The sequence below is a fragment of the Alosa sapidissima genome, chromosome 14 (assembly GCF_018492685.1).
Source record: "Alosa sapidissima isolate fAloSap1 chromosome 14, fAloSap1.pri, whole genome shotgun sequence".
Classification (NCBI taxonomy): domain Eukaryota; kingdom Metazoa; phylum Chordata; class Actinopteri; order Clupeiformes; family Clupeidae; genus Alosa; species Alosa sapidissima.
Window position 1 is genome coordinate 345,001 of NC_055970.1, and position 12,500 is coordinate 357,500.

Consider the following 12,500-nt stretch of genomic DNA (forward strand, 5'->3'; position numbering starts at 1 on the left):
ATGCTAATTGCGTCCCTTATCAGATGGCCTGTCGGGGTGTGGTAGCCAGGGATGGGCTTAAGTGGCCGCCAGATTCGTCCCGGCTTCTTGGACACGTAACCCGATATGCCTTGCCACAACACTCCAGAAAGAAACAAGTCAGGATCCCTGACAGGTCTGCAGGAGTGCCGTCGGTTTGGCCAAACCAAACTGTTAGTCTGAGGGTCCTTTTTGGGCTGTTTGGATTTGAATCTCTAGCACAGTATATATAAGCTTGTCTGTCAGTGTGGTGATTTGGTATGGTTTGTCTGTCAGTGTGGTGATTTGGTATGGTTTGTGTTCTCCGTGACATTTGTGACCGCTCAGCTCAGCCCTGGCAGAAAGACTCTAGAAATTGGTACATGGCTGTATGTGTGTGTGTGTGTGTGTCAAAGAGAGACAGAAAGAGAGGGAGGGAAAGGGAGAGAGGAAGAAATAAAAAAATATATTTATATATTTATATTTATATATATATCAGTCAATAAGAACCATGTGGTAAACAACCCAAACCACACCGTAGTCAAAGCAAAATCCACTTTTCACCTCCAGTTGCCATTATTTCCAGTCGAGGCTGTCTTGACTGGGTGTGTTAAGGGCGTTCCCACTGAGTGTGATTGGCACCAAGGGCCAAATTGGATTCAGTGATTGCTGCTGGAGTGACTGGAGTGGAGAGAGTGGTGTGGGAACACTGGTGGATGGGCCCTACCAGCATCTCTTCAACAGGGCAGTACACCCTGCTGAATGTTCCTATTCAAACACAGAGGTCAGCATAGACCAATTATAATCACGGGATGTCACACTGTGAACAAACCGCATTGCATAGCCGACATGGCATGAAATGTCATTCAAAATGCCTTGCCGTATGTCAAAGAAATCCCACGCAAAACGTGGTGAATGACGACATTTACTAAACATCCAAAGCAATAGGAGTCCAGTGCTGTTGCTGGCGAGGCGAGGCGAGGCGGTGTGTGCGCTAGCGACGGCTAGGAGGGTATACTGAGCAGACGAATAGGGTGCGAGACAAAAGACAGAGAGGCGTCCATACGTGTGGGAGTCCTGGAGAGGACAGAGAGGCGTCCATACGTGTGGGAGTCCTGGAGAGGACAGAGGAGGCTCTTTATCTCTCTTCCTCACTCACTCACTCACTGCACCCCCCCCCCACACACACATACACATAGACACTCGCTAAATGCTGACCCCCCCGTGGAGCCTGGTAGAGCTGGGAACAGCTGTGTTCTGTCTGCTTCTCACATCACACCACCAAACTGGTAGGAGGTCACAGGGTCCTCCACAGGGTTGCTGTGACACAGTTCGGGGTGTGAAGTCGCTGAGTCGATGATGAAAGGGGGTTGTTCTCGGGGTGTGCTGGGGAGGAGGATGAGGAGTGGGAGCCATAATTTGGACGTAGACAAATGTGGAGGATTTTATGACATGGGAGACCTGAATGTGTTGTCACGTGTATAAACACAAGCTGAGTGGATCTGACACAGGTAATCTGAGATTTATTTCCCCCTCTGCAAAGGACACTTTTTTTTTACCTGAAATAGAAAAAGAACCCAACTAGATAGGATTGCAAAGTCTGTTCTTGACAAGAACATAGAAATGATTTCTATAATCCCCAGATAGCCCACACAATTAACAGTCAAGTGCTTTAAGGGGAGGATGCAGTGGAAAACTGTAGAGTACAACGCATCAAAATAGGCTCAGGACTACATCACACAATTAAATACAAGTCAATACTGCACAGTGCACACCACACTGCGGGCTACTCTGCACTACAGACTATATAATTTCTGCTGTCAATCTTGCAATCTCTCCACATAAGCTCGTAAATAGTAACATTTTAAAATTGCAACTAACTATCCTGTCTTTGAAGTCTTAACTAGGCACGGCGTAGGTAGTTCAACATGCCGCGGAGGGAACCCGTTGAACTCGCGCACCATCGCTGCAGATAGACGCGGTCTGAAAGTAGAATGTCCAGTTGCACCCCATACAGTCGCTGTTCTCTGCACGGATTGGTCGAGGAGCAACCCCCCACCCTGCTTCGGTGTCACTGCTGAGCCGCCTGAGCACGAGCCGACTGTCACAGCCACTGAACTGTGCTGGAGCACAGTCAGCACTCTAGTGCGCATGTAGAGAGAGGAGAGGAGAGGGAGAGCGAAGGAGAGTGGTATAGGCTACCTGTTTAAGCAACTCACGGGAGAATGCTTTGACTCTGCAAGCGCCCATGAATGGATCCACTGGAAATAACCTGAGAACCGAACAGGGGAAAAGCCATAGTAGGGGCAGTTGAGAATGTTTGACAACTTCATTATGCATTGCCACGGATTGTTGCTATTACGATTTCTGAGGAGGTAACAGGAGAGGTACATGCTTGTCAACATGGATTGCCTTTTTCTTCTGTTATGGACTTTACCAGTGCCACTTGTTAGCCGCACATCAGTGAAGCCGTTGAGCACCCTGTGGTTTGGAAATATAATCAAGGCAGGTGACCTACACATTTTCAATTGCAAACTTAAGTAGTCATATCAATTCTGTCAAGCATGTAATTCTACTTGTTTGATTTTTCAGACTCTACATATATGCTGCTGTCATTCCTTGAACCTGGTTTCAGGCACATTTGCCGGTGACTCTAGCGGGCTGAATCGCGGTAAGTTCCCTTGTATTGCTGTTTTTAGACATTTACAGGACTACCTACCTTAATAGTGTAATGACTAGTTGACGAGGGACTTAATTGCGCTTACTTGCGTCACTGGTCTGCAACATTACATTGACCTGCCTGGGGAAAGCTGCGTAAGGTATTTAACTGCAGCTTGAATGTGATACATCCGCAGTTCCCCAAGGTACTCGTACGGAGAAGTGCAGACTTTGAAGTTGTTTCACAGATGTTAAGTGAATCACTTGTAGGCTGCTGCCGACCACCAGGTGTCAAAGTATGCCCCCGCCCATAATCCTAGTGACGTCCCTCCTCCAACAGGTCTATTTTGCGCTTATATTTTACGCGATTGTGTTTGTGTGTGTGCGTGCGCGCGCGCGCATATGCATGTGTGCATTCATGCACTCCTGCACATGTCCTTGTGATTGTCAGAGAGAGAGAGAGAGATTTCTCACTTGGAGCCAGTCCTAGTATGTGCCACTCTGTTTTCTTTGGTCCAAGTGATTTGGTCGTTGTTCCCCAACCATCCTCTTCACACTGTAATCCACTTTACAATTCCGAAGCACACAGGATGTTATATATTGTTGTGTGTTTTCTGCCAACACATATTTTTCCTCTGCCAACCCAACTTTTTGGCTCATGTCCCAAAAAGAGTCAGAATAAATATTTCAGTGGGTTGACAGCATCTTTGTGTGTTCCCTATTGTGCAGATTATTTCTTTGTAAGTCCGGTGGAGGTAGACTCCCTGGGCAGCTACGTCTCCCATGACATGACCAGGCACAGCCGCAGCCGCCGGTCTGTTGCGGAGACGCCGGGCCTCGTGCACTACCGTATGTCTGCGTTCGGCCAGGACTGGCACCTGGAGCTGACGCCGTCGGCCGTGCTGGCCCCCGGCTTCACCGTGCAGACGCTGGGGTCAAAGGGCATCACCACGGAGACGCCTGACCCTGCCATTCACGGATGCCTCTATCAAGGGATTATACGCAACCAAATGGAGTCTTCGGCAGCTATATCTACCTGCACAGGACTGGTGAGTCGCCCCTCCCACTCCCTCACACACACACACACACACACACACACACACTGTTTGACTCCCTAGGCCCTCACAATATGTCCACACTGACATCAGCCCGTAATAAGATAGGTGTTGCTGGGGTGGGCAGTGGGGTTATCACTTAGTGTTGTAATTAGGCATATGTGCCTAAAGATGACCAATGCATCACTCCCCTACGTGGGCCAGACTGCGCTGCATGTCCTCTTTAGCATGTTTGATGGATCGGCAAGAGGTGCCACACTCAGCAGCCGCTTGTCCTCAATGAATAAATGACCAGCAAGGTCAGGTGGAGGTCCAGGGGGACAACAGAGGGAGGGGATGACTAATGTGACAGGCAGAGAGAAAAACTTCAACAGACTCTCATACTCACATTATTCTGCTGTTAAACAAGAGTTAGGAGGAGCCCCAGTGGTGCCATCTGCAACCAAGCTGATTCAGAAACAGTCACCTGAAGAATGTTTTCATCACACAGTCTTGACATAAGACTTCAACGAAAAGCTGAAATGACATTTGTAGAAGAGAGGGAGAGAGAAAGAGAGAGAGAGAGAGAGAAAGAGAGAGAGAGAGAAATAAAGAGTGAGCAAAAAGGAGGGATTAAGTGTGAGACTGCCCAGCACAGGCAGACGGTTGCATGACATTAGTCTCTATTTTCTGGTGCTGTCTCTATCTTTCTCTTCCTTTCTCTCTCTCTCCCTCTTTCACAGACAGTCTCTCTCTTTCTCTTCTTTTGAACTGTGTCAGGGGGATCACATGTCCCACCCCGGATGTGGCTGTGCCATAAAGCTCCATACCTTTATCTCACCAAACGGCCTCCTCCTCCTCCTCCTCCTCCTCCTCCTCCTCCTCCTCTGTTTCCCTGCACTCTCTTTTGTTCCTTGTCTGCTCCACAGTCCCCTCGTGTTAGTAGCAATTAAAAGCCAGAGTGCAGCCTCCGTCGCTTGGCTGGCAGCGCTAATCTTTGTATTGTCCCTTTCATTAGTGGTAGCCTCACCCTAATAAAGCAGAGGAGAGCCATTCTTTTAAAGAGCCCTCTCTGACAACACAATGTGATTCAGCTGCAATTGCATGTGAATAGACTGGAAGGGACTCTTTGATCTGTCCCCTCCCCTCTCTTGCTTTTCCTTTTCTCCCGCTTTTCCCCCTTTTCACAAGGATGACCTGAGGGCCACGAGAGATTCACTGGGTGTGCAGTCTGTTATGCACTCAGACTGGTAGAGTTTTTGTTCCAGGGGCAGCCTGCATTAAACAATTTGTACAGCCGACTTAAACAACTACTTGTTAAGTGTTAGTTTACATGGAAATGTGGTAAACTGTGTCTTTTCGGGTCGTTTTTTCGCCGTCTTGATTTCTCTCTGGTTTCTCTGCTCGCTGCTTTTCTCTTCTCTCACATGAACACTTCTCTCTCACACACAGGTAGAGATACTCACATTCACATTCACACACACACACACACACACACACACACACACACACACACATACACACACACACACACACACACTCTGTCTGTGTATGTGTGTGCATGTCGCTTGAATTTCCCCTGGGGATCAATAAAGTATCTATCTATCTATCTATCTATCTATCTACCTATCTATCTATCTGTCTCTCTCCCTCTCTCTCTCTTTAACACACACACACATATAAACACACACACACCCACACACACACACACACACACACAGGAGTTTAACCCCTACTTGTCTTCCCTGCTTCTGCGCTGGTCGTAGAGGAGAGCTTTGGATTAAGCACAGATGAGTGCCCATTCATCCTCTCTGATCCTCAGGCTCTCCATGTGCCTGCAGAGGCCGGAGGGGCCGCCGTGCAGAGAGAGAGTGTGTGTGTGTGTGTGTGTGTGTGTGTCTCCTTCGCCTCTGTGCTCCGGGCACCACGGAGACGAGCCCTAGAGTGCTCCCTCACTAGCCACAGCTCCTTGAGGATGCGCACACTGTCTGTTGTCACTGATCTATTTCAGTCATGCTTACAGCGCAGACCTGGGGTGTTTTACAAGGAAGATAGCCCACTTGCTGGCTGCTTATCTTCTGCTCGGTGGTACTGCGGAGGAGCAGATGGGGAGGGATTGCGTTGTTAAATCAAGAACAGGCGGCCATGGTCCTTTTAAATCAGCGGTGGGTGGGTGGGGTGGGGTTGAGTCGTAAATCCTGAATCATTTTAAATGGTGATTTAATTACGACCATGCTGTCTTTCTTAGGCAGCTTGTTCAGAAGTGTGTGTGTGTGTGTGTGTGTGTGTGTGTGTTTTTGCCCTCGCTGACACCCAGCTTTCAGAGAGTAATTAAAAAGGAGAAAGATGTGTGCGGATCTCTGCACCAGAACACGCTCGGCAGCAGAAGCTGCAGCTGGAACGCAAAAGACAGGGCTTGGCGGCTGTCTCTCTGGCTTTCTAGTTTCTTCTGTTTGTCCAGGAGCCTTGCTCGTACTTGTCCAGTGCATTATTGGAGCTGTTGGAGTTTACCATGCCTGGTGTTTGTTCCTCGGTGCAAGTTAAGAGTCGTCCTCGGAGCCTTTGAGCGCAGGTGTCTTGAATTTCCCCTGGGGATCAATAAAGTATCTATCTAGCGCAGGTGTCTTGAATTTCCCCTGGGGATCAATAAAGTATCTATCTATCCAGGTGGTCAAGAGATCACGGCTTCTGGACCCCCCCCACGTCACCCTTCCGTTGCATCCTGCATCCCGTTCTTTCAGCTTCCCTGAGTGGACCAAGCAAGCATCCATGCAAGCTGAAACAGGCCATGGCCATATGTCATTCAGCCCTCCCCCATAAAACACCTCGGCCCATTCTGCTGGAGCAGCTTCATTGCATGTCGCACAGGAGAACCCAACCTCCCTCCTTAGTAGTCATGAGCTACACAGTTCAGTGGGCCACAGTCAGCTGATCTTTCAGAGTTGTGGAGTTTAGGAGTTGCAGGTTTGTGGATTGACTTATGGTCATGAATCAGGACAGTTTGCCTGAGCATGCCCACTCATGCCTGACTCCACCATGACCTCTCCACTGAGAGTTGGCCATTGTGCCACAGTTATGCACTTGATTCTGTTTGTCCTCTGAACGTCCTCTCACTCTTAGCTTCTTTGTGGGAGTTGTATACTCAGTAGCAAAGTTTACATGCCCTTAAGCTGAAATAAAATGTAGCTGAAATAATATTTTCGAAAAGAAAAGCTAGAAACATCAAAATTGGAACAGTTTGGTTTCTATGAAAGGATGTCTATCATGTCTGTAGTATCGCTACATACTTCCAAAGCTAAATGCTTCAGGTTCAGTTTAGAGATAATCCTCTTTAGTGATATCTTGTATTATTTCTGTTTTAGACAGTGTGTGTGTATGTGTGTGTGTGTGTGTGTGTGTTAACCCGTGGGTGCTAGACTGCGTGTCTGGAGTGTGTGAACTGGAGTTGGAGAGGTGTGTGTGGACAGGCTTTTGACGGGCCCTCAGCTGTGTTTGTTCAGCGCTCACAGGCTGGCAGTTGTGGCCGACACTCGCTAACTTGTGGAATCCCTCCTGGGGGCTGGTGGATGGTGGTGCCCATGAGTGCCTCGAGCAGACGGAGAGGAGAGTGAGAGAGAGAGAGAGAGAGAGAGAGAGAGAGAGAGAGAGATGATGACACAGAGAGTGTGTGACAGAGAGAAAGAAGGAAGGAAAGACAAAGAGTGTGAGAGGAAGGAAGAGATGGAGGAGGAGATGGAGGTGGAGATGGAGGTGGAGATGGAGGTGGAGATGGAGGTAGAGATGGAGGTGGAGATGGAGGTGGAGATGGAGGTGGAGATGGAGGTAGAGATGGAGGTGGAGATGGAGGTGGAGAGGAAGGTAGAGATGGAGGTAGAGATGGAGGTGGAGATGGAGGTAGAGATGGAGGTAGAGATGGAGGTGGAGATGGAGGTAGAGATGGAGGTGGAGATGGAGGTGGAGAGGAAGGTAGAGATGGAGGTAGAGATGGAGGTGGAGAGACAGAGAGAGAAGCTGTCAGCAGGCGTCTGGCGCTTGTCTGTGTTAACTCCGTGTCAAGTCATACAGCAGAGCCTTAAGCGCTCCGTGCAGGCCAGAGAAGGACAGTCCTGTAACTCTACACGGCCTTGGAGTGTTTCTTGGACTTGGATGAGGGAGGCAATTTGCTTGTGAATTTCTGCCGCCTGAGTTTTATGGAGTTTTATTATGAGGATGTTTGAACTGGGGGAAAAGAACATGAAGACAGAGGCAACAGGATTCTTCCCCCAAAAGACTCCTCCGTTCTGCTCTGTCGGTATTGCTGTCAGGTCACTGTACTCCTTGCAGACGCGGTCAACAATAAGCCGGTCAGTAATCTGAGCGTCCTGTTGGCCTGGTTTTACTTTCCCAGAGATCTTTGACACCCTTTGACAAACATCTCATGACCACCTGCGTCGAACCCCACACCCCAAGAGCTCCAGAGCACTTAAAACCCCATCATATTGCCTGAGGGAAGCCCCCAGGGACTGGCAGCAGCCAGGGGAGGAGAGGGCAGACAGGGAGAGACGACATGTTGGGGGACCCAAAGGTGGCACGGCGGGCATTTGTACTTGTCCTCGTTGGTGCTCCGCAGGGAGACAAATTGGAGCCAGACTGCTGCAGTTGGTTTGGGCCTCTTGTGTAGTTACACATGTTCCCCTTGCTCTTACCCCCCTCCTCCAACACACGCACACACACACACACACACACACACACACACACACTCACACACACACACACACACACACACACACACACACACACACACCACACCACACCACACACACACACACACACACACACACACACACACACACACACACACACACACACACACCACACCACACCACACCACACCACACCACACCACACCACACACACACACACTCACACGCACACACTCACACACACACACACACACACACACACACACACTCACGCACACACACACACACACACACACGCGCACACTCATAACTCATGGGGGCTAGTGTGCCACTTTAGCACTGTGAGAGTCGCTGAGGGCTACTCCCTGGTGGTCTCCATGGTGACAGTGATGTAGTAACTGCCGGGTGATGCCAACAAACGAGGGGAGGCCCAGGCTTGCTCTCCCTCCACCTGGCACTGTGCTCCCTCTCTCTCTCCCTCCACTGGCACTGTGCTCCCTCTCTCTCCCTCTCTTTCCATCTCTCTCTCCCTCTCTTTTTATCTCTTTCGATCTCTCTCTCTCTCCATCTCTTTTTGTCTCTCTCTCTCGTTCTCTCAGACACATAAACTCTTAGCTCTCTGTCTGGTTTCCTTTTGTTCTGGGAAACACAAGACAAATGGGCAAATGCTGAAGTGTTTGTCACAGTCACAGCCGCAGTGACAAGTTTCCCTTCCCATTGCTCACACATTAAATGTGGCATGGGCTTTGGGTGTGTGTTTTGTGTGTGTGTGTGTGTGTGTGTGTGAGAGAGGTTTAATGATGTCTCTCCCGTTCTCTCTCTTTCTCTCCGTTGTGGTGTAGTTATTCAGTCTTAAGTCAGGGTCACACAGGGACATGTCTTCAGCGTCAGCGACAAACAAATAAGTTGTGAGCAGCACAGCTCGCAGTGCCTGTAAAGGCCTCAGTCTGAGCATCCCCCCTCACATGCTCTGCTCACGAAGCTCAGATGTGTTTACTTTCCATGACATGGTCAAGCAGCTATCTCTGGGTGTCTTTATTGCCTGCTTGGGCTTGCCAAGCCGTGGCCCGAGAGTGTGTCCTCGTTTAAACAGTGCCAAAGAGGAGAGGACGCCACCACTCTCTAAATATGCCACCACTTGCCAAACATGTTAGAGAGAGCGCAAGTCTCCGCAACGCAGTGCCACAGGCAGGTCAGGGTGACATTAGCAGTCCTCTGCAACAGCGGCGGTGTGCTTTCCCTCCACCTGGCACTGTGCTCCCTCTCTCTCTCCATTTCCCACCTCTCTGCGTCTCCGCGTCTCCAACTCCCTCTTTTCCACAGTGACACACATACGGCTGGAAACGTGCGGTGGCCGTGTGTTTATGGACATCGTGCGGTGGCCGTGTGTTTATGGACATTGTGCGGTGGCCGTGTGTTTATGGACACATGTCCTATTCTGGTCTGCGGGGCAGTGTCTCAGCGTGTGCCCATCAGATCACGGTGATGATGGGGGCCATGTGGTGTCATTATCAACGTGTTTCCTTAACCACCGTGGTCTTTGCTGTCGCTAATTCTGGACTTTCTGTAGATGCCCTTTTTTGTTTTTTTAAAGGGGAAGTTGGCAAATGCCCTTGGTCTCACAGGGCAGGTCCTTGCCACTGTTTACTGCTGTGTGTTTTTACCTGACTCTGTCAGCTGTCCAACTGGGCGAAAGAACTATATGATTAGTCACTGTTGACTAGTAAAGAGAAACTCTTTGGGGCAGAAATGCTGGACAGTAATCCAAGTTACATGATGATGTACGTTTTCTACCGCTGAAAGAGACTGAGAATGAAAGAGATTTCAATAATTACTCTGAATGACTCTAAATATGATTGAAATATCACTGATGTTGACACTGGGGGCCAGAGGATCCAGGGGAAAGTGGGAGTTTAGCGTAAAAAGATGGGAGGGGAAGCGTAAAGAGCGCCTAATTATGTATTCCGCGGTATGTACAAAGACTGCTCCTGAAAGCGCACGTCTATTCTGCGCCTAAATACTTCCGCCTTGTAAAAGCAGGTGTTAATCCAAATTGCAGTTCAATGCGTCAATAAGAGAACCTTTCAAAAACAACAGAATCGCTATTTAGAGCACCAGTTTTGTAAGTCTTTGTACTATGAAAAACAACATTAACCCTCGTTGGCCTTTCAAATGTCTTAATTTCACTTTCACGTAATTCACTTAAACTTTCCTACTTGCTAGATTTGACCAATCTTCCACAGTCTATGTGCACAAGTATTTTGAGTAGAACTACTGATCTTCATTATCTCCTTACTTGTTGACATCTTATCATGTATGGTATTATTTCATGATCGCTAAACGTTTGATTCTTTTTAATGTTTGTCATCAGTTAACTTCATTCAACTGCGCTTGTAGGCGCTGCCATTCAGTTGTGGACGTTCGTAAATTGCGTTTATGGGCGGAGAAAGGTAGAGAAAGGCGCAGTTTACACTAAGGATTGAACGATTGATAAATACGACGGAAACTTGTGTCTGACAGCGTTCGCAATGTGCGGTTTGTCCATGACGCTGATAGCGCTACGTTCGCAAATGTACGTACATCTGGCCCTGGGTGTTTTGAAGGGTGTTTGGGCAAAAAAAAGAATCCATTAGATGTCAGTTCTGCAGTATTTTGACAAAAAGCATAAGCCCTTTTTTGAGAGCCTAGAATAGACCACTGTACAGTGCTGCAGGGCGAAGAGATCTGGAAGAGTACCCTCTATGAAAGCTTTTTGGCAGCGCTGCTAAAAGCATCCGTCTTTGAGCGCCGGTCGATACCCGCTTTCATTTTGGGCGCTGCTTTTCAGACAGCGCCTGGTGCTCACTGGCGCATCTGCTGAGTCGACGGTGCGGTCGGCGAGGCAAAAAACATCGTCTTGAAATGCAGATGTGTTTGAGAGCCCGGTAATAAGCAGCTTGGGATCTTCCTCTCTCTCTGCTCTTTCTTCTGGCCTCTAGGAGTATGTAAGCACTTACTAATTTAGAGCATAATATCATGGTTGGGAGCTTTAAAAGCAGCTAGAGTTTACACAGAGACCGGCTAATTATCCTTTCTCTCTGTCTCTCCCCCGCACCTCTACCTCGCCCGCTCCTGCCGCTTGACCCAATGAGACGGGCTGTAAATCGCTTCCTACGCTCCGAGCCGAAGACATGCACGATCACAACTGGTAATGCCGGGCAGCCGGTGGAAAACCACATCAAAGCTGGCCGTGAGCGCTCAGAGCTTCCATAGGAAAGACTGAGGAGAGCCGTGGTTTTTGGAACTAATTTCCACCCAGCCCGTGTGAGAGAAGGGGAGATGGTGTGTATGTGTGTGTGTGTGTGTGTGTGTTTATGTGATTCTGGAAGCTACTGGGGGAAGGGTAACAGAGGAGAATCTCTCCCTGTAATCAGACAGAACACACACAAGTGTAGAGAGGTGGAAATAAGTACGGGTTGCTCAGCTATGTCAGTGTGATCCAGTAAGAAAACCTCATGAAAACAGTTATTTCAACCATCCAGTCATTCATTCATTCATTCATTCAGAAGCCCCTTCATGTTCTCTTTTTGTTTATTAGTGGAGTCTGCAAAATATTTCCAGTAAACAAATGGTACCGCAAAAGATTTTCATTTTTATTTTCAGAAGTTATTCATTTATTTACTTTTATTGATAACATGTTTTCTATTTACAGTGAATCAAATGCAAGTCTCAAGCATCAGGATGTAGTTGTCTAAAATGTGTGTCCTACTGTGTTGATAGTGACCTACTACGTGCTGAATTCTGCTCATACTCCCGTGTGTGTCTACACTGTACTCTTCACGATTCTTTGTTCCTCTCATCTTTTTAAGAGCATTTCTCAGACTTCCCTCAGACACACACACACACACACACACACACACACAGAGACTGCAAAACACAAGTGCGGGGCCACAGATGGAGTCGATTTCCTCCCATTATCAAGTTGAGGTACCTCCGCATGCTAGCTGCTGGGCTGCTGGGAGATGCAGTTAGAAAATCTGACAGTAAAGTTTGGTATGTCTGTGAGACAAATGGACTACATGTGTGATAATTGAGTGTGCTTTGGTGTGTGTGGGAGGCAGTCGGACAATAGGAAACCCCGGCCGCTGGC

General features: G+C 48.5%; 1 protein-coding gene across 1 annotated transcript in view; it reads left to right on the forward strand.

The window, feature by feature from the left end:
• Nucleotides 1-2,131: 2,131 nt before the first annotated feature.
• The window catches only part of adamts18 (ADAM metallopeptidase with thrombospondin type 1 motif, 18), a 71,342-nt gene continuing 60,973 nt past the window's right edge, over nucleotides 2,132-12,500 (forward strand). Inside the window, exons 1-3 of the mRNA XM_042060700.1 lie at nucleotides 2,132-2,502; nucleotides 2,590-2,668; nucleotides 3,385-3,704. Of these exons, the coding sequence (XP_041916634.1) occupies nucleotides 2,389-2,502; nucleotides 2,590-2,668; nucleotides 3,385-3,704 (513 nt within the window). The 5' untranslated portion in view covers nucleotides 2,132-2,388. The remainder of the gene's footprint in view (nucleotides 2,503-2,589; nucleotides 2,669-3,384; nucleotides 3,705-12,500) is intronic.